Here is a 22,526-nt window from a genome sequence, read left to right on the forward strand (position 1 = left end):
GTTCGTTTTACATTTTAACGTCGATACATGAATGTTCGTGTATTGGATTTTTCTTGTTCTGACATCATTACGTTTTCAGGTGTCCCGTCGGTTGTGCTTCATGCACTAGTGCTTTTTGTCTGTCGTGCGAAGCAAACTGGACACTGAATAAAAAAGGAAAATGTACGCCTCTCGGCTCGGAGAAATGCAACTCGGGCGAGTACATCGAGGGACAAAAATGCAAACGGTGTAACGAGGCTTGCGACTCTTGCTACGGCGAAAATGATGCGCATTGTCTAACCTGTCAGACTCCAAACTTACTACAGGATTACAAGTACGTACATGTCACATAGCCTGTAAAATAAATAACAAATCTCTTCAAATAATTATATCTCGTATCTTCACCACTTGTATAAACCGGCACTTCTTTGTTCTTTGTAAGGCACTTGAAATCCCTTTATATTATTCTATTTAATTTTCACGCGGAAGCCTTAACGAACCACGTTTACCATGTACGTCGACGTGACCGGCTTTAATGTTTATTTCAATGTAATGAGTAAGGTTGGCATTAATATTTTGTGCTCACTGTTCTTGGAACGTTGGCGGGTGAAATGATTACTTTTTCTTTGTTAAATTGGTAGCAATAAAATTGCACGTAAACGCCTGATATTAAAAGTTCATGTTGAAATATGTTTCGTTTAAAAATAATTTAAAACTAAGATATGATCATAAAAAATACTCGAATATACAAATACCTGCAGTAGACGATTTGAACAATGCAATTTTTGTTTCAAAGTGGGTTATTATATACTCCGTCCTGCTTACACAGCGGATATTTTTCTGCCAAATTCTATTTCCCTTCCCAAACAACCCCAACAATATAAAATTTGTCCTCCAATCTTGACCAAGTTTGTCTCTTTAGGTGTGTGTCAGAATGCAGTCAAGGCTACTACGCGGAGGCAGGCCGCTGTGCGCGCTGCATGCACGGCTGCTCGGATTGTGTGTCCCGACTCAACTGTACAGCATGTGCCGGCACACTGAGGCTGCAGTCTGGTGCCTGCAGGACGTCCTGCGCTGATGGGTATGTAGATATGATTTTGAGCTAAAATCGCTGTTTCCATAGAGTCAAAAGAAAAAGTTGTTCGTTCAGGCACCGAAAGTTGATACCGTAACAAATTTTCGTGAAAGCAACTAGTTGAGGGATGAGCAGGACCGAAAAATGGACTGCTATACTCAATAGTAGCTGATTCCAGGCTGATATGATAATGATACGAGTAGAAAATCCAACAAACTCTTTTTTTATTTCCTTTTAAAGTTTTTGGTTCTACGTTGTATATTAATTTTCCATTTTATCAGGTACTATGCGGATCGTACGACATGTTCGAAGTGCTACTTGTCGTGTCGGACGTGCATAGGTCCGAGACGAGACCAGTGCGCGTCTTGTCCCGAAGGCTGGAGGCTTGCCGCGGGAGAGTGCCATCCTGAGTGCCCACAAGGTATGTGGAATCTTTAGATCTAGTTCTATAACTTGATAAATTGTTATGTTGATTGTTTGTTAAAAGCATAAATCTATTTGGACATAAATATTCAGTTGTTTACACCTATATCTAAACAAAAATAAACTAGAACACGTGTTACTCGGACGATCGGAGGTTTTCCTTCAAATAGGTTGACGGAAATCAAATTTTGCAGCGAAATTTGGTTACCCATCAATATTTAAGACCATTGTTTTGTTTATCTGAAATACAACAAAAATACAGGTGACTAACTGACGCATAGACAGCAGAGCCTTAGTAATAGGGTTCCGTACTTGCAGTTTGGTTCCGGAACCAAAAAAAATAAGGTTAACTCTTTTAAGATCAGAAAAACGAGCAAATGTCGTCACTGAGTTTCAATAATCGCGAGTAAGTGACGTCACGCGAAATTTCCATTCGCTGTATCTGTGAGTCCGTATATTATTGGTATAGCTCTTTTCTGCGTAGCAATCCCAGAATATTACCAGGAAATGATAGGAAAACTACCTAGTAATGGTTCTTGGAATCTGCAATATAATCGAGGTCTGCAATTCCGCGAAAAACCGCAAAAATAAAATAGATAAAAAATCAAAGCAACTACGCAAACAATATTTAGCTTATATTTCCTAAGAATAACTAAGAAAATAATATCAGCAAAATGGAACCTATAACACAAAAGAAAACGCAAAGAGAAAACCTCAAACAAATTAGGTCATTTACTCACGTGAATATTATCGAGAATTCGATACAACGTTTGACCAACCAATAATAATATGAACGTAGATAATCGATGTCTTTCTTCGGTTATTACAACAATCGTTCTAATTAATTCTGTGAACAGAAGGAAAATATGTGTTTATCCTCATCATTGATTAACCTTCGATGTTACAATGGCCGATATTAATGGAGATGTTCGGAAAAGGGGCAACAAACAGATTATAATGTGCGTGAACACATGGTTGGGGAGGAATCCCTTTTATATTCATTATACATCTTTATAAGTGTTTCCTGCTTATTGAATAACGAATATATCAGATGGGGACCTTTTCCTTAGTGATTCGTTGCTGTTTTTTTGTTGAACACTTCATTTTGATTTAGCTTTGAGTCTTGTGCTTTGTTAGTGTTGAAAATTTCTTTTTTTTTTCTTTTGTTAGAACCAATGTTGATTCCTCCCAGGTTAGGTACATGATATTATTTGTTTTTGCATTTGAAAAAAATGTTTTAAGAATAAGTTTTACTTGATTTATTCTCGTAAAATAAAAAACTTACAAGTTTCAGTTTTTATGTAGATAACCTAAAAACAAAAAAAAAACTTAAAAGAAAGAAATTTAAAATAAAGTAAAGAGCTTTGTTCTCCGTCATTATGCAAAGTCTTTGCCTCTATTTCTCCACCTAAACAAGTGTAGCTTCATATCCCGATCGATCCGTGCTCTAGCCAGTGCCACGAGCTATCAATATATCCACAAGCGAGATTTAATATTAAATCTTTACCAGTAAAGTAGTGATTTATCGACATTTTATCGCCGAGGGGATTCAGTTTAGTTTGACTGAAAGAGATTTATCACTCTAAGCAAATTACTCTTTGGACTCCAGTGCTAAAGTCTCTTTACGGTTTAGAATACCCACATGTGTGTAAAATTGTATCGTCCACAAAGGAGATCTAAAAGCATTTATGTTGAATTGAAAAATGTTACCTTTGGGTAGCGCTGGGTTTCCATAAATCTTGAGCTCTTAACCTTCTGACCTGTGTCCATAACTAAACAATAGAGACGTAACGGTCTGTTGTTTAACCGTGAAATTCTATTTAATTCAATTCTTTTGAAGCACTTGAGGGTCCACCATCTCGACTTAAAGTAATATTATTATGGTTGTGGGAGCCTGACAGCTCAATATACGGCGTAGAGCGGCATCTCGTTCCAAAACCCGCAATAATTTTACTTCAACACAACGTGGTAGGCCTCTGAACTTGTTTCCCTCCTATAGGTAATACGTTCCACTTCTGAAATGGTCTTATTTATTGCAATCTAGATATTGCATCACTTTTTTTGAGCTCTTCTATTAAATACAATATTTTGTCCATCCAGGCTTTTACCAGACTTCAGATGGCTGTCGCCACTGCCACCACTACTGCCGCGAGTGCGACGGCTCCGGGCCTCTTCACTGCAAGTCATGCCCTCCTCGATTTATGCTGGACGGCGGACTCTGTATGGAGTGTCTCGGCTCCCAGTACTACGAGCCCAACAGTGGGACGTGTCGCAGCTGTGACGCATCATGTAGAACCTGCTCCGGACCGGGGCAGTTCAGCTGTAATACCTGTTCAAGACCGCTTCGGTTAGATAGGTGAGTTAAGTATAAAAAGTTTTTATTTCATTACGTGTAATTTCTAGTAACTATTCATGTTTCGAAAAGATGGCGGTTATTGTAAATACATTGAGACAATTGACTCCGAGTGTTATAGAGTGGTGATTTGTTAGGTTAACACGAATTACACACATCAAACACAACTTTTTACTCCATTAACCACTACCGCTCGAAGTATTTCAAACTCAGCGTGAAATAAAAAAAATATCTAATTCCAAGTTTACGTTGGCTTTTGTTTTTTTTCCCGACAAATTACATTGTTTTCTCGTAATAGCTAGACATCGTATATTTGAAAAAAGAATTCGTCCAAAGAGAATGCTTTCCATTTGCATACCTTGAACATCGTAACAACCGTGTCAGTTCCGATTTCGCCTGAATATAGTCCGACAGCCAGTCACTAGTGGTCTAGACTAACAGCTTAATAGTAACACGAGCCGCCTCTTGGCGCGTCTAACTTCCTTCCTTCTCGGACCACTCGTAACATCTGTTGAGAATTCCCGTGACAAGGTTTCACAGTCTTACAAAGTGAAGGTGTGAACTGTGAAGTAAGATTTTGGAATTGAATCTGTTTTCTCTGATTCTAAATATCTGTACGCTGAAATTTATGTGAAGGACTTTATTAATAGTAATTTCGTACAACCTTTAAAAAAGCTGTGGGTTTACTTGTACCGGCACGTACACTCGTAAATGTGATTTATTCAGTCTTCCTTTAGCATTAACACTTCTTGATCTTTATCCAAATATTTATTGTTTTTATTGCACTAACTTTTGAAGTAAATTTTCCTATGTCGCTCGTAAGCTATAAGTGCTAAAACGTCCTTTGTAGCTCAACACGTAATAAGAATGATAGATTTGTAAAGTTTCAGAATATACAAACTCTGTAGCTCGACAGGTGGTCTATAATTCTATAGGTGACTCAATGGGAATGGAATGGTAAAGAGCTGTTATGTGCGAGCTTAGCGATGAAAATACATAATACCTACCACCATCCCTACAAGTCACACTATTGTAGTTGTGAAAGAGAGCCGCTGTGCTCCGTTTTGTAGAGCGCTATCTCGTTCCTGCATTTACAGTCTTGATCTAAGTTAAGTGTTAGAACACCAGCTCTTAGCTAACGTCGCTTTTAAATGCTAAGGGTTCTAAGTACGCAACAAATTACAATAGTATTAATGTATTATAGCACTTTAGTTCATAAAATACCATCAGAAAGTGTAGTATGGTTTTATGTATGTGGTTTTGTGTTTGGTGTTAGTATTACTCTTTAAATATTGCTGTTCAAATATGATTAAGGAACTCGATGGTTTCAAATCTAATTTATGAAAAAAAGAAAATTATCTTATTGTGTTAGTCAAAATTGAAATTTTGTGTCACTTTTTCATCTTACACCTTCAATTATAATTTATGTTAAAAAAATTATAAACAACATTTTTTTTTCTTAATTCAGAAATAATCACCAACCAAACATCTCTCTCTAATCTCCTCATAACAGTTGAACACAAAGTCATCGTCCAGCAAGACAACACTCATTTCCCCCAGTTACAAGGCAAGGTGGCAAACGTGAAGAGTCCCTCGATTGAAGGGCTTTTGAGGGAAACGTGGCGAACACGCAAAGCCGACCAAAAGACTCGCGACTCGTGGCTCGAGCACTCCTAAACATGTAGAGACATGCCTTACAATGCGTTTGTTGAATACTTCTCTACAATTTGTTTGTCACTCCCGTTGCTGTTGTAGAGTTGAAGTTTGAAAGCGAATTTTTGCAAGTTTTTGGGGTTGTTTCTTTTTCTGTATCACCACTGTGTGGCAAGCGTCTCATGTTCGATCATCGCGTTTGGAAAACTTTTGTCTGATATACGAACTAGTAGAAGGAGAATAAAGTAGATGAAAAAATAAATTACACCAAAAGTGAGTACTCGTGAGTTACTCGAAAATTATGATGACTAATGCTCCATTCATCCTTCTTTAAAGTATTTCGAGAGCACGTGTTCTAACAATGGGACAGTATCACTGTATCACAATTCCTATCACTGTTAACGTATGTACAATGTACATATATATCCATTTATACTTCTCTACCTTGACAAATATAATGCACTAAGTTTAACTAAACATCTATTCAGTTGAATTATTGAATCGTATTTTGACTATTTACTGCTAATTTCAGAATATCAAGAATTTCTGCCTGATTACTGGTTACATAACATATCTATTACCTTTGTCTTTGTGCATTCTCTAATAACAAGTGAATGCTAGCGTGATACGTCTCTAGGGCTAATAGGTGTAACATGATCGGGATGTAATGTAATTAGTTTATATGGTATTGTAGTATTGTAGGTACTTAAGTTCCCAGGTAGGTTGGAATATATGGATCGATTTCGATGTATATGTATTCATAGATGTCATTTATAGCTGCAAAAACATGACTCTTCTTCAAAGCAGCCAGATCAAAATGTCAGTGATCTCCATACCATTTTTTATTAAATTCGTTCGAGCCGTTTGGGCGTGAAGTGTGAAGCGACTCACATATGTACTTTCGCATCTGACAGCATACCAAGGAAGTTTTGAGAATTAAAAAATGTCATCCGAATTCACTTTGTACTTTGTTCCAGCAGACAAGACTTTGGACCTTCGACAGCACTAAAAAATGATTTTTTTAAAAAGTTCCTCAGTTTCAAAGATATTTTATTTAAAGTTTTCTTATAATAATGTATTTGTATTGTCGCAGGCTAAACAACCAGTGTGTGCCGTGCTGTGCGGAGCGCGGCGCGACCAACTCGACGCCGACGAACGAGTGCTGCCATTGTAACCCTGATTCAGGTAACATTTATTTATACCATAATATAAAGTGTATTTCAACAAGGTGGATTTATTTGTAAAAAATTTCATGATAAAGTTCAACACTCGGACAGGGTCTCATAAAACAGTGCACACTGTTTTTCTGTGAGATCGAAAATGAATACAAGATTTACTTAAAATTACTTGGTTCGTTTTAAATAGCGGTTTTTCTAATCATTGGCCTAGCCTTTTCCCAACTATGTTGAGGTCGGCTACCAGTCCAACCGGTTTCAGCTAAGTACCAGTGTTTTACAAGGAGCGGCTGCCTATCTGACCTCCTTAACCCAGTTACCTAGGCAACACGATACCCCTTGGTTAGACTCGCTGTCAGACTTTTTCAAGCTTCTGACTACCTGTAACGACTGTCAAAGATGTAGGAATAACAGCCGGGACCCACAATTTAACGTGCCTTCCGAAACACGGCGAAACTCGAGCGGTTTTTCTAATATTATTTTAAAATACTTTTAATATCTTATGAAAATCGGTCTAAGATAAGTTGAACTAAGTAAGAATCAGCTTAAAAATACACACTTTTTGGCGGAACAAACGGACACTACAATTTAATTCATTTGTAATCAGGTGAATGTATAAACTCGTCGGTGGCGGGCAAGCGTCGCATCGCGGAGTGGGGCGCGCTGCACACCGCGCCGAGCGCGCAGGCCGCGCCGAGCGTCGCGGTCGTCACGATCGCGGTGTGCGCGGCCGCCATCACTCTGTTCGTCGCCGTGCTTATGGTGCTACAGGTCGGTATTATAGTAGGACTTTTAGTATAGAGTGAGGGGAGGATGTGAATTGCGATTTTGAACATTATTGTTTAGGTACAAAGGCGATTTTTGAATGATGTTTGTAGTTGTGTTTGGTATAATAAGAAAAATCTGGCGTACATGAAGTATTTTTCTATTTCACTTAGTATTCATTGGTTGATGTTTGAGTAGACAAAGTAATTAAGTACGTCAAAAAGTAACACCCATCATCTATACATCAATATTATCTTCACACACAAATACAAAACCAAGTCTACTAAACTGTAAACATGAAAAATATTTTCACACCAAGACATAATATCCCACACATGACAAAGAAAGCCAACGTCAACACACAAAGCTAATAAAAACAATAAAAGATATAAACTGGTTGCCCACGTCCACGCCCACGCCCGATCAGTGGAGATCAATTGGCGAGTGGTAATGAAACCGCGGCTTATCTGTGATTAAGTGATATTGGGTGCGACGCGAGCGCCCTCTACAATTCATTTAGAAGCCTTCCTAACAACTGCCAGATATTCTTTGATCTAACCTTTTGTAGTATCTTATCAGACGATTCCGTTTTTCTACGTCACAAAAACAACGAGAAAATCGCATTCAAAAGGTTCCTTTTTGTTGATTTTAGGTTTTAGTAAGCAAGTTTGTGAAGACAATAATTCAGGTATTATTTCATTCAGGTATTACTCTATAAATAGTGTGCCTAAGTAAATCTTTATAACGGAAAAATATGGATGGAAACTTAACAAAAGTGCATATAATTTTTCCTTCAACATTTTTATTGTTGCGCACATTTTTCTTAGATGACAACGCTAATTAATTCTCTAGCAAACTATAAAATTCATTGAAGTTTAGCAAAGTTTTCCACTTTTAAACTTAACAGTTTGCCCTATAAAACCGTCATTTCATGAAAAGCCGTAAGAAGGCAGTTTAGCGAACATTTAATAATATATTTACCTACATTCATAGGCTTTGTACAACATTAAAATTTAAGGATATTCAAACAAAATGAACACACATTAACAGCTGTTTTCACAATCATCTTTCAGTTAAGTTACCTTAAGGATCATGTTGTCTCTGTCATTTTAAGGAAGTATATAGAGACACATAGATACTTGGAAACGTTTTGAAATTGTGACTACGGCTGTTAAGTAGTAATTTTACTTGTTTTAGCTTCGATCCTGCTAAAATCGTACGTACGTCAAAAATACGTTTAATAAATCAAGCGTTGGCAACACAAGGCAGACATTCACGAAACGATGATCGATCTCATCCATTATTCTTAGTATATTTGTTGGATATAAACATATAAAGAGTATAAACCTTCCATTCTTCATCAAATTATTCTAATAAAACATAACAGTGTATACAGACATAACCATTTATACTTTATGCGTATAGCCTCATTATTTTCTAGTATCAACGTTCTGAATAATATGAGAAATGAAACGTTTGATGTCACATAAATACTTGTATTATTTTTGTCGGCATAATAAAATAGATAACCATCGACCATCAACTTTGCGTTCTGTTTGTGTAATAAAAGAATTTTTCGTAAAATTTTGACAGCTCTTGTGAGCCTATACAATCATGTTTTATTTCAGTGTTTTTATTTTATGTGAAATGTAACACTTTGAAAATGATGTGAAGAAAGAAATTGTATTCTTCTAATTTTCTCGTATGAATAAAAGACTATTAAAAATTGAGTCCAGGACTCTATATCTTGACAAAAATCTCTCCGTCCGCACTACAGCAAACAAACAAAAAGATTTTCTCTACTAAATACAATAGAAAACTTTCCAAAAGTTCCTCAAAGCATAGTATATTGAACTTAGACTTTTCTTCTGTAGATGCACAGTCCCCGTGAGCAGAAACCGAAGAGGTCCCGCGACCGCGGCGTCGTGTACTCGCCGCTCGCCTGCACCGACGAAGGCGACGCCGGTCTCACCTCGCGCACCGCCTTCCCCGCGAGAATGAAAGAGACAGAAATATCCACCGAGTGCGAACACGAACCACTACTCGAACATTCCACATAGCGCGCGCTGTGATCGTAGAAGTAAGTTTATGACGTAATGTGTTATCATCGGAGAGTCAAGTGATTCCGCGTTTACTGCGCTAGGGGTAAGTCAATAAGTGATGTGCGGTCACAACTTCCTAGTTATTGAAATTTTTAGTTGTTCACCAATTATCCCGATAGAGATATAAGCAGTGAGTCGACTTTGCTAGTTTGTAACGCTTCGCGCATGCGCTCGAGTCAATTAAAGTTGGATTATTGTTCATTTCTTTGTTGTTTAAAAGCGGACCATTACAATTATGTGGGATGTTGTTAGAACTTACCTTTCAACGTAAGCTTTGTAAAACCAGTGAAGACCTGAAGCTCGTTATGTCACAAAGCGCGGACTTTTTATCGATATAGCCAACATAATATAGTAACTCGTGTTAATTATTTATTTCCTCGACAATTATCTATCGATCGATAAAATGTCCATGCTTTACTTTCTTATTGTTAAGACTAAAGTTCGATAAAGCAGACCTATCGATAAAAGTTTTATGACTTTAGTTCGCAGTTACCGTCTTTGCATAATGTTTGGCGAAACTGGTAGAGTTGGTCTCCACTGTTGGCTGCTCGAAACGTATTTTTGTCCTTAACTCGACCATAATACCGACAAAGAGTAATCCATAATACGTAGATCGTTTCTCGTAACAAAAATGTACCTTATGTTGACGTGAATATGGATTATTTTAGTTTAACATGTTTCATTCTTATTGGATCTTAAACGTGGAACGTTTGTCGATATTTTAAAGCATTACCAGTTATTCTTTGTCGATATTATGCCTCGATATAATTATAATCTCATCACCAGTCGAAGTACTAAAGTCTCGTATTTAACGTAACTATGTATGTATGTAATATAGCTAGATATAAAATTGTAAGTTGAACAAAGAGTTCGTGTAACTGATGGTTTCGGCGCCTCATTACATTGTGATACTTTGACATACTGTGCGGTGTTCCTTGGGCATCATCTTGTTTCCATGACAACCTATATTCAATAGCAATAGATTCTACATTCCGTGCAGCTTTTGAAAGTGAAATTATTATAAAGATGGGTTCAGACATTTTGAGAATTTCCTGAATTATCGCGGTGTATCAGCTGTGATGATTGCGTTCCACTATTTCTTTAAAGTGTTTTGCAGTAGTAGAAGTGAGACACTACTTTTTATCGTGCATTGTGCTATCTCCCTCCTACAAGTGAACAGCATATAGCGTTGTCTCATTTCTACAACTACAACTATTTTACATCAAGAGGTAGAGCTCCTGAACGTTGTATAAACACTCAGTTCACATTAAACACAAATAAAACGCGCAATGGCGTCCTCGATGTCTGTCTTCGGCTTTACGCTCCCATCGTTAACTGGTAATTAATCTAAACTTAATCAATTAAGATTATGATAACTGGTTCGTAGTAAGTTTCGTAATGTTTAAGGAACACAAGTCCTTATTAGGGGCACCATGTTTGCTGTTACATCTTGACTTAGTTTGCTCCTAACTTAATCAAACCTTGCTTTGCCTTTGATGTTGGCCCCAAGGTTATTTACTTCCCTAAGATATGCAGCTACCGTACTATGACGTCACTCTGCATGCCGAAATGATTAATGTGTCTTACATATTCGGGGTGTCTTCATTACTTGATTGTGTTACTGCTTATGCGAACATGATGCATTGTTATACCAATTTGATAAGAAAGCGATGCCCGTTAAGTTTTTTGAATAGGCAGTTATTCTAAAATTGTATAAGATCTGCTTGGACTCCGCTTTCATTTATGTTTTATTGGTGTTCCAATAAGACAATAGTGTCTGCTTGAGTCTGTGATAGGATTAGTCGATCGGGTATCAGCAAACATGATTCCGTCTCAAGAGTCATACAAATCCAAGCCATAAGACATGCCACAAACACATATAATGTAATACGAATCTGGTTTAAGATCTGAAGAGCTCTCTCGTATGGCGTTACGACCGTAACTGTAATTAAACGTATTTTAATTGTAATTTAGTTGATAGGCCCAAAGTTACCATAGCGTTTTAAAAATTGTACAATTTTTAATTTTGAACCTTATCAAGATGACGAAAATAGTTTAAAATGTTGATTCTATTAGGCAATTTTTTACATAGTCCTAAAATATACCTTGACTCGTCATAATTTTAACATTATTTTTAAGTAGTAAAGCTTTTTAGTTTTTAATTGTAATTAGTTAAAAAATAATCATTCATTTATTTCTGCCGATGTTAGGTATATTTTTAGAGTTTAGATTTTTATATTTAAATAATAATAAAAATGTCACAAATTTCATTTTTTTTTCAATTGTATAAAGTCGAAAATTTACGTGTTTTGTATTTGACAAATATTTTAATAAATATAAATAATGTGATATAAATACTGTAGGGAGATAGAACGCAATGTGTCGCCGCACGACGGCGGCCATAGACAAATTATATAAAGTCAAAGATAAAATGTTACCATTTACCATCGCAATTGTATATACATGTTAGCTAGATTGTTGAATTGTTAATAAAAGAGATATTGTCAATAAATCCTAATAGTATTAAAATATGAATGAATGTCACAATTTACTTTGGCTTAATTTTTAATCATTTAAAATGTACTCAGATTGTAATTTATTAGAAACAATTTTTTTAACCGTGAATGTGTTAATTTCTGTTTTGTATTTAGGAAAACTTCTTGACATCTGATTTGCTGAATATTTTTGCATTTCCACTATGATTGCATACTTAATCAAAATTTTCTAATAATTGTATTTGTGTAATATCGATCTATATTGCGGTTTTTTAGTTTGTTTTAGTGGGAATCTTTTTAATTAAGAATATATTTTTGTATGAAATGTTCTTATGTGCAATTAATATTTGTAATAAAAAGGAAGTCTGTGTCAACGATGTCAGTTTTTTATTTTGTTTTCCTCTGCTGTGGAAATTTTATATGATGCTTGATATCCCGAAACGAAATTATATTGAAATCTGGTAAGTATCTGAATAACAATAAAGGCAATAATACTTTTAAACAAGTTTTATTTAATTAATTATTTAATACAAAAAGAAATATTCCTGGAAATTTTATTTTCAACTACAACCTAATCGCAAAAAAGCAACAATTTCCTGGAATCACGTTGAATCGTAAAAACAAAACGTACACAAGCTGCATTCGAGGCACGTAACACATCGCACCCTTCCCAAACATAACTACCATAACCTACCAAAAAAGCAAAACATCAATACATAATAGTAGAAAATATTCGTGTAGGTAACACAAGTATTAGTTCGGGAGGGTTATCTACCTCGCATACATTACTGGTCCAATATCAGGGGATGATATTTGCATAGTATTGTCCGAGGTCCACGCATTAACATTTAGACTACAAGCCGATCCGCAGATGCCAATACCTGTTATAATAGGATTTGGGACGCGACTATGTTGCACGCGTTCTTTGGAGGCCTATAGCAATGTTGTAATAATTTCTAATTCACATACACAGGGATCTTTAGATCTAGTAACGATCGGGTTGTTAATTTGGCAGTCAGCGACTCTAGATTATTTTGAAATCCATAAGATCTACTGCCAAGACTTTTTACCTGCTTAACTTTTCGTTAAATTGGGGTAGACTTATTTACGAGAAGCCAGCTGCCCGAAGAACACAATACCCCTTTAATTAAATTAAAAATTAAAAATATATTTATTAAAAACATAGTTCACATTACTTAAATACATGTACGAATACAAATGACTCGGAAGTAAAACCAGTAAAAATATCTCAATAGTCATAATCATAGGAGTTGAGTTAATCTACACCAAAACATAATAATATACGAGAAGGATGGTCTAAAGATAATATAGGGACACCCGAACTAGGTTTGTTTTAAACCTGTGTTTCGGGTTATCAGTGCAGAAAAATGATTGATGGATATTTAATGTAATTCTATCACTTAATTGTATTATAAGAGACTAAGCAGGACAAGCTGTCCTGAATTATTTAATTACATTACCTGTACTTATTATTATAATTTCTAAGCTAAACAGTTTATTGTAATATTTCTAGCAATTTTTCCGTATCTGAGTAATTGAGGGACTGTAAGTATTCTGTTACCATTCTATTACACCTATTTAAGCTTACACTATATAACTTAAGTAGCCTGTTAAATTTGTTATATAAATAGGGTCCTTGAAATACATAAATGGTCCTTTGGTATAGTTGTACCTAATACCTATTGAATAACAGAATATGGTCTATGACCCTATCCTTGTGGATATACATATCTTCCACTCTTGTTCTATAATTAAGTCCCATAGTTACATTCGCATTCCTACGTCCGGTTGACACACTTTCAGGCTTCTGACTTCCCGTAACGACTATGGCAGCTATCGGGTGACGTTTCTATTCCATATCGTCAGGAATATTACTTTCAGAGTAAGCCTTTTGCAACCAGCACCCAAATTCGTCGATGCCACAACTGACATTGTATGACCGCCTGTATTTTAAGCCTTATCGTATGAGGGTTGGAAATTCTTGACAAGACTTCGCAATTCCCATTCATAACGCATTTCGGTTCCTCACACAAGCTTCGCAAACTCGAATAACTGTATTTTTTGCGAAATCTCGACAGATTTTGCTGAAGGCAGGTTCTGTTAGAATGCTTTAGTATAGGGAATAAATGTTTTTTGGATACTTTGATTTGGTATAAACTGTGCGAATTTTTTATTTGCCTGGATATAGGTATACACATCTTCCTTCACATGCCTATCGTATGGAATATCATCAGTATATATTCAAGTAATCTTCTTTTCGAAAAAAAAATCAGGTAATCTAAATTAGTATGACTAAGTATTGAAGGTCATTCTGATTCATGTCGCATATTGTAATTCCATGTATAAAAGCAATGCAGTGCATGAATAATTATTATGTATGAGACAAAGCGTGAATATCATATATGAAGAGCAAAAACGCTATGAAACTACTAAGCTCCTCCAATCTGACAATACCAAATGTAACACGACGTGTTAAGTGCAAGTCATGTAAGAGCCAAAAACCTGTCGGAGCAGTAAAATACTAAGCAAAGAGAAATAAATATTTGAAAAGCGAACGCTTCCTTAGACACTGTCGTTGGCACGGACTTTGAAGCATCCTGTGAGACGTCATAGCTAAAGTGTTCAATAAAAAAACTACTTTAAACAAATGGCAATCGGGTTCATTGCTTGTGTAGTTGTGTACAATTGTAAGGAATGACAAGTAAGCCATGTCACTCATCGAAAAGAAATATTTTTGCAAGTAAATTGTAGTGAAGTATTTTTAATAGCAAATAAAATGGCTGTCTAAAACGGGGTAACTGTGTTTTATACCTAATTTAAATGATAAAAATTGTGAAAACGTTTGTCAAGAGAAAAAGTACTTTATTTTAATTATTTTTGACATCGTAATGGAAATTTACAGAACAATGAGACCGGTAAAAAGTGTTCTTATTATGAGATCGTTAAGAAAAATCTCTGCAAACAGACAAATGAGAGGAAAAGGTTGATCTTCCAATTCAATGAATATTTGGTTTATAATATTAGCGAAACTGTTTTCCAAATTAGGTCTTAAGTAGCTAGGTATTACCTATATTACGTTGGAGAAATTTCTTTTGATTATAATTTTAACAAGAATTCTTCTAATGAAATTCAAGAAAATATTTTCTTCATCATTAGGTACCAACTGTTATAGTTATTTGAACAGATTTTTAGTAAGAAAAAGTAATAACTATTATTGTTTGGTAAAATGTATGAAAATGAATAAAGTTTTTCTTCACAAAATCTTAATAAGAAAGTCTATAACAACTTTTATGTTTAGCTGTAAATACACAATACAGACATGTAAGTAAAACAAAAGAAAAATCTTCTAATCGTGTTCCAAAAAATATAAATATAAAATCTTGTGGAATTTAAATACGGTGAAAACTTACACCACATATGTATCGCGACACTGCAGCTATTTTGTCAGTTATACATGATAGACTTAACGGATGAATTCACAATGAGTTCTATATGTCAAGCTAAGCAAATAAAAAAGAAACAAGACTGACGTTTACATCGATTTAAAAAGTAGATATTATTTTAAAATCATTCGAATAGCAAATAATTATCTTTTTAATACCCACTTAACAAAATGTAACGGTTTACTCACGCGTATTTATCGGGGGTGGCCGACTAGTTTCTAATAATGAATTAGTCTCAAGATAGTTATTTTAAAAATCTTGCTTGCATGTGGCAGTTGTTACTCTTAAAAAAAGTTAAAATCAAAGCGATCTTGTAACACGTCAGCCTTCTGCCCTACTTATCTCAAACTTACAAGTGCGTAGTATATAATAATAAACATTTCAATGTCTCAAAATGTTCTATGAAGTTGCGTCAGTAATTGGGTTAAAAAGCTATTAAAAGCAGCTGGATTGCGTCGTACGAGAGTGCCACCGAGTTACCATTTGTTAACGATGCCTAGGGGAGAAGCTAACGACTGATTAAAACTAACTGTGACTGTGAAATATTATGGCAAGTTAGTGGCGGTGGTGTTTGCTGTATTATACGCTGAATCATATTTATGAGATATTTACGCTGCAGGAGTTGCGCTCAGATTGTTTTAGTTAGGGAGCGTGAAGCGTTGTTTTGTTGTGTTTTCTATTCATTTTTGGATGAGTTTTGTTTGTTAGGTAGTGATGAACAGAGTGTGTCAAAGTACTTTTAGATGTTGCGATATTAAGTTGAAATATTGTCCTATAAGTAATTTCCTATTTTGGCGACTACTGGCTCTACTTTGTATGGATCGGAAGATGACAGATACATTTCCAAACATAGTGTTTTTTTAAACGATTCTGTCACTTTTTGTGAAAAGTAAAAATAGACGTGTTTGATTATTTATACTTCTTTATAAGAAAAGGACCAACAATAAGTTACGTTCCATTTGAACACCCAAAAGCTATATTTAGAAACGTATTCACGATATAACGACCCGAAAAACAGGCCATTACATAAGTGCCATCGTTACATATTATTTTGTACATTACGCCTTTCAATCGACTCAATTCAAAATAAGTGAGGTACTTAATGGTCAGGGAACACGACATATTATTTCATACGACAAAGTTAATGGGGTCAGGGGTTACCTCCAGCAATTGTGGAAGTGAGAGGGGGCGCTACGAGGCGTAGGGCGGCGTAGCAGCGTAGACCGGCGTAGACTGGCGTAGACCGGCGTAGCAGCGTAGTAGCGTAGCTTCGTACAACTGCCTCTCGCTCTTACAACTGCAACAGCTTTACATGAAGAGTTGGTAGTGGCCCCTGAAGGCATAAGCTGTAATTTACTTACGTGAAGGAGGCGGTTGTAAGTAATTTATTTAACCCATACAGTTATTGGTCTCGCTGTGTCAACATCGTTTTTATGTATGTTTTGGTACTTGAGTAGGCTTTTGTGTTTTTCTGTTTGTTTTGTTAAGTAATTTTATTAATCGTTATTGATGTAGATAGTGTAGTTGAACAAACATTATTGTGTATTTTGTACATAACAGTAGTTAGTCGAATACAAATTAAATTATATCAACTCCCCTAATCAATACAACGTATGTATGTTTTAAAACTATAAAAAAAATTTCGTGATCAATCTGGTTTGATTTGTTTCAGTATTAAACCCGATAAGATCTGCGATCTAGACTTTTTAGTTTTCACCATACAACGTCTATTGAGCAAGCTCATTTTCTATCCTTTCAGTAAATTTCATTTCTTAAAATAATAATAAAGTCCTTTTTTAATTATAACATCATAAAAGCCTCTCCCTAAACCAGTTTTGACTAAAATGTACCGCATAGTGTTGTGGGATCGCTGAAATGATGTCGCGGTTATTAATAGTCGTGTGTCGTGACTGCTATCAGTCTATCTCAAAAGGTAACCAACACGGTGAACTTATCATTTGTCAACGTGCACGACTTTATATTTACATGCCCTATTTGCTAGATTTTTTAATTTCTAAAAAACTGGTCAAATGCAAGTTAGGTTCGTGACACTTACGGTTTCCTACTATATCTATCCAAGCTTGAGATAAACAAATTGTTTGGGTGACAATCATTTTATTGTTATTTAATATTAACAGGTTAATCAAATGAGCGTCCGCAACAAATAATAATAAATTATTTTCCTTTTCATTTTTATACAATAATAATTTATTACAAATAATTTGCATTCGCTTATTGATTATCTTGAATACTCATTATCTAACCTTTAAAACAACCCTAACAATTTATCGATCAGCTCCAAATAAAACAATACTGTTTGATCAGCGCTACATCATAAATCTACAATGAATGTCAACATTCCTTCTCACACACCGACTTATTAAATTCAAATAAAACGCAGACATATTCGTGTCGACATGATATATGACACTCAGCACTTTTTGTACCTAACCTTTTTATGTATGTATGTAAATAAATTCAATAAGTTGGTTCCCTGGACACGACACGTCAAACGCGGTTCCGTAGGCGCTATAATTCAATTTATCTAAGTGCGTAACACCCTGGGATAGGACTAGTTTTGGTAAACAAAAGATATGTAGGAAATGTCACACCGAATATAAATGTGTGCGGAAAGTGAAGGTAAGTATTTCTTATAGAAGTTTTGGATGACGGTTTATATAAAATATTCGATCAGAAATCTTATATTTCGATTTATTATGTTATCCGGTCTCGCTTTTTATTGAAATTGGGTGAAATAGTATAGTGTTATAAATATAAATGCTCTTAACTGTCACAGAGGGCATTTGTATGCACGAGGTACAGTTTCGATCTGAAATGAAATTAAGCATCTATAAAACTTTAATTTAGTTATTTTAAGGTTGCTGAGAAACGACGAAGAAAAACATTGCGAGCCAACATGAATTAAAAATATTGAAATTCCAAGGCGCCAACCTGCAGTAGGCAAGCGTGGTGATCAATGATCAAATTTTTCCTATGTGGTAAGAGGCATTTATAGGCATATGGGCTGCTGGCAACTAGCTGGTATTATACACGGTGATTTTTTAGTCGTCTTACAAAATCAGCCCAGTTCGTGTATCCAATGACTAGAACACGTTCATGATAAAAAAATAGGTATTTATGAGATTTGAACAAAATTTAAAATGCAATTTTTATTCAATACTAGCTGACCCGGCAAACGTTGTATTGCCTCATAAATTTCTAGTTTCTAGATAAATTCTAGTGTTGACAAAAAGTAACTTACTTAATAATAGTTTGTAAGTATGTGGTACATGCGTGAAATAGGCATGGAGCGCTATGAACGATAAGGGAATATAAAAATAACAAACGCCAAACAGTATTATTTTCAAGATATTGTATTTCTTTTTTAATTACATAATCACATATTAATTATGACAGTAACACTAACAAACAATAATTATCTTTCAATGCTACAGCGTGAACAATTTTTTTGTTAACCCATGTTGAGCGAGCACAAACCATGCTACGTACAATTCCCCGTGTGAAAAACGTGGTGTACTCAAATCTAAGCCACAAATAGACATTAAATGCAATATCCATCTTTCCCCTGCCAGAATATGGAATATTAATATAACGGATATTGGAGAGCATCATATGAACTATGTGTATCAGCAATGAATCACAATTTCTCGTGTACCTGTACGATCGCCAACCATGATTCCAGCAACGTCTTTAACAACAGGTGCATCAATATGTCCTCCAGCTGGTGTTTTATCAGGATTAATGTCAATTATAATAGAGTGATTATTTCTTTGTAATTTGTGCATGTGTGATTTGAATATTGTAAACAATTCATTATGCTCGATCAATAGAGCGTCCAAGTCGCTGACCATGCGAAAACGAATCAAGGTGATTATAGTCACAACGTGCCTTCACACGATTGGCAAAAGAAAAATTTGTAAAAAAATATGTGGTTCGTTTGGCATGGGTAGCAATGAGCTCATTTTATGATAAACTTGGCCTCTGATTTTGAATGCATAATTATATTGTTGACCATTAGCATTAGTATTTCGAACTATTTCTGTTGCTCCAAACGATGTCATTTGAAAGCATGAATTGAATGTTCGAATTGCCTTCAGGAATTTACGTTACAATCTGGACCCGAGCCCATAAGTAAACCATTCAATGGTTCAGGTGGTGTTTCAATTTCAAGTAGCCGCACTTTTTCTGATGCGCAACACATCCCAGGTGGCGCATTTTTTAATTTCAGAGCATGACAATGTGGACATTCCTCATCCAAAGCACCAATTACCACTTTTGAATGAGCATAATATTCAATATCGGGCTCACACTGGAATGCTGGACGCATGAACCGATGTGATTGTCGTTGTTCTAAACGTATAACTTCATTGGGCTCAGCTCGTGTATCTTCTGATTGTTCTTGACGCAATTGCGGCATGCTCCCACGCTCTTCAGCATTTTGTTGCTAGACTTGTTCTTCGGTTCTTTGGGATCTTTTATCTATAATACTTCTGGATTTACTTGTACTATGGCTCAAATCAGCGACTTTGCATTTTTTTTTGGCATTGCTCATAACTCACATTTAAATAGGAATAATGAAATTACTTAATGATGGGAAATGTTATAGTTATAGTTACGGCCAGGATAATAGCGAAAATTGACACAATAATAATGTAAATCGCTTTTTTAACTAAATCTTGATCTGATGGATCTGAAGTAATCGTGAAAAATACACAAATATAATGATGGCCGAAAACTGTGTTCTGAGTGAGAGGAGTCTTATTGTGTAAGTGAAACGGGAGACCGGCTTCAGTCTTTGATATAGTGTGGCATTTAACTCATCACTTAAAGCGTGGCAAATTTTAAGAATCTTAAGATTGGTAACACTAAGCAAATATCAGGAATAAACTTTAATAATGAAATTAAAAGTTTCATTTTTCTAAAAACAGATATGAAGTACAGTTAAAAACAATGTAATTAATCAATTATCGATCGAGATGAAAAATGAATAAATTACTAAAATGGCTGTAAAAAAATAGGGGTTGGTTATAAAAAAGTAAAAATTTGGAAATGTATGTATTTTTAATGCCACATCATAAAAAAAATGAAAACAAACAATTTCGTCTAAAAAATAAAATATATTTTTTTAGTGTCAGCAACCCTTATCACTTAGGGGTATGAAAAATAGATGTTGTTCTATTCTCAGACCTACAAAATACGCATATAAAATTTGGTAAAAATCGGTTAAGTCGTTTCGGAGGAGTACGGTAACTAACATCGTGACACGGGAATTTTATATATTAGATTATGATGCAATTCGTAGTTTTTTTTAAATACAGCTCTGTTGCGAGCGCGGTCCGAGCCGTGTAACAATGGTGAGGTTCGCGGGCGTTTTTATCATTTTTAAGAGTATTTTCAGATTTCTCTTGTTTAATTTATTCGTACTTATTATCTTAGTTGATGATAAAAAAATAATAATCGCGCCTAGGGGTATTTTACGTCGGATACATGAACTGGGCTCCTTTTGTAAGACGACGAAAAAATCACCGTGTATGTAACAAAAAAAAATCTGTTAAAAACTAAACGCCGAAGTGGGCGTGGTTTACCTCTTGCTTGTGTCTTCGGTGTTGCGACTAAAGTCGAAGCACATTTGAAATTGGAACGTAGTTTAATATTAAAACAAAAGAAGAAAGATTATTCAATTGAATTATCGAATTTGTTTTTAAGTTTTACAAATTGGCTTCGTCCTTATACAAATTACAAGAACTAAAATATCATTACTATTTTCATAGAGAAAAGCTCTTTAAAAGCAGTTCGTGATACTAGTCATAATACTCCTTGTACAACGAGGTCGACGATCTGCAGTATTGGCAATTACGTCGTGTTGTGTTTGTATTCGTATGATTACGATCTACCTTCTGTTTAAACTGTAGCAGGGCTGTGCCTTTTATCAGCGCATGTGAGCGGAATTTCAAATAAAACGCCCGAATTCCAAATTGTGTGTCCTTTTTATTTATTTGTCAGTAGCCGACCGTTTGGTAGAGATATTTTACAGTTTGTGCATGTTAGGTTTGTTAATCAAATTGTAAACACGAAAAATTATACAGGACAAAATATTTGTAGCAGGTATGGAATAGAATATTCGTTATTGAACGGTACAGAATGTAATAATTCAATATCAAAACTCATTTATGCGAATTTAAACACTATGTAGCATTTTTGAAAGTCAAAATGTAACGAAAACCACCCAAATTTGCCAACATTTCACTATTTCTTAAGATTTCTTTCTGCAAGAGAAGGAACAGCATCCCTTTGTACTTCTATTTACAAAATAATATAATTAATAATACTCGTAGTATAATTTTTCAGATTACGTGCCAGATAAACACTTCCCCAGTCCCTAATATCACACATAACATTAAAAACAGCGCTACATAATATATTCGTTGGATAACAAAGCGCCCCATATATCTATAAGCTAACCCTAAATTGGCACATTCCATTCGCGCCGTGAACACATTATATCATCGACAACCATTCCGCGAACTAATTTATGAGACATTTATCCAGTTTATTCGAGTGTTTGGGGGTTATTAATTGAATAAATTTGCCCGTTATTGATTCGCGGATCCAATTTCCGAGAGTTAGTTAATTTTCATATTAATTTGAAACGGTGCAAATCAAACAGACCGTTGTAGTATTGTTTAGTTGGCTCTCGCTGTTTTAAACGTTTTTGTTATGGTCTTATTGCATCATTAATTGTTGGAATTTGTGTGTTTGGCCTAATTACTCGCTTTTGTTGTACAAACAAGGCATTATTGTGCATGATTTAAATAAAACAAACCTGTTTAATATGATATGAATTCATTTGTGGTAAGTAAATATTGTTAGTGTTTAGTTTATACGCGTCGCTGATTAAGTCGTTAAGTATTTAAATAGGTAATAGGTATTATCCTTTAATACTTGTTTTGTTTATTAAAATAATGAATATTCATTTAGGTTTTATGATAAAAAACGTTAACATTTACACATATGCTACTTA

General features: G+C 35.1%; 1 protein-coding gene across 2 annotated transcripts in view; it reads left to right on the plus strand.

Moving 5' to 3' along the window:
- LOC113503527 (furin-like protease 2) overlaps positions 1–11,576 on the plus strand; it is a 198,642-nt gene extending 187,066 nt beyond the window's left edge. For both annotated transcript variants that reach the window (XM_026885554.1, XM_026885553.1), the window contains 7 exons: positions 80–313; positions 902–1,060; positions 1,336–1,475; positions 3,578–3,833; positions 6,577–6,668; positions 7,266–7,429; positions 9,298–11,576. In XM_026885554.1, coding sequence (XP_026741355.1) covers positions 80–313; positions 902–1,060; positions 1,336–1,475; positions 3,578–3,833; positions 6,577–6,668; positions 7,266–7,429; positions 9,298–9,483 — 1,231 coding nt within the window. In that variant the 3' untranslated portion in view covers positions 9,484–11,576. The remainder of the gene's footprint in view (positions 1–79; positions 314–901; positions 1,061–1,335; positions 1,476–3,577; positions 3,834–6,576; positions 6,669–7,265; positions 7,430–9,297) is intronic.
- The last annotated feature ends 10,950 nt before the right edge of the window (positions 11,577–22,526 follow it).

Source organism: Trichoplusia ni, chromosome 19 (genome assembly GCF_003590095.1).
Source record: "Trichoplusia ni isolate ovarian cell line Hi5 chromosome 19, tn1, whole genome shotgun sequence".
Classification (NCBI taxonomy): domain Eukaryota; kingdom Metazoa; phylum Arthropoda; class Insecta; order Lepidoptera; family Noctuidae; genus Trichoplusia; species Trichoplusia ni.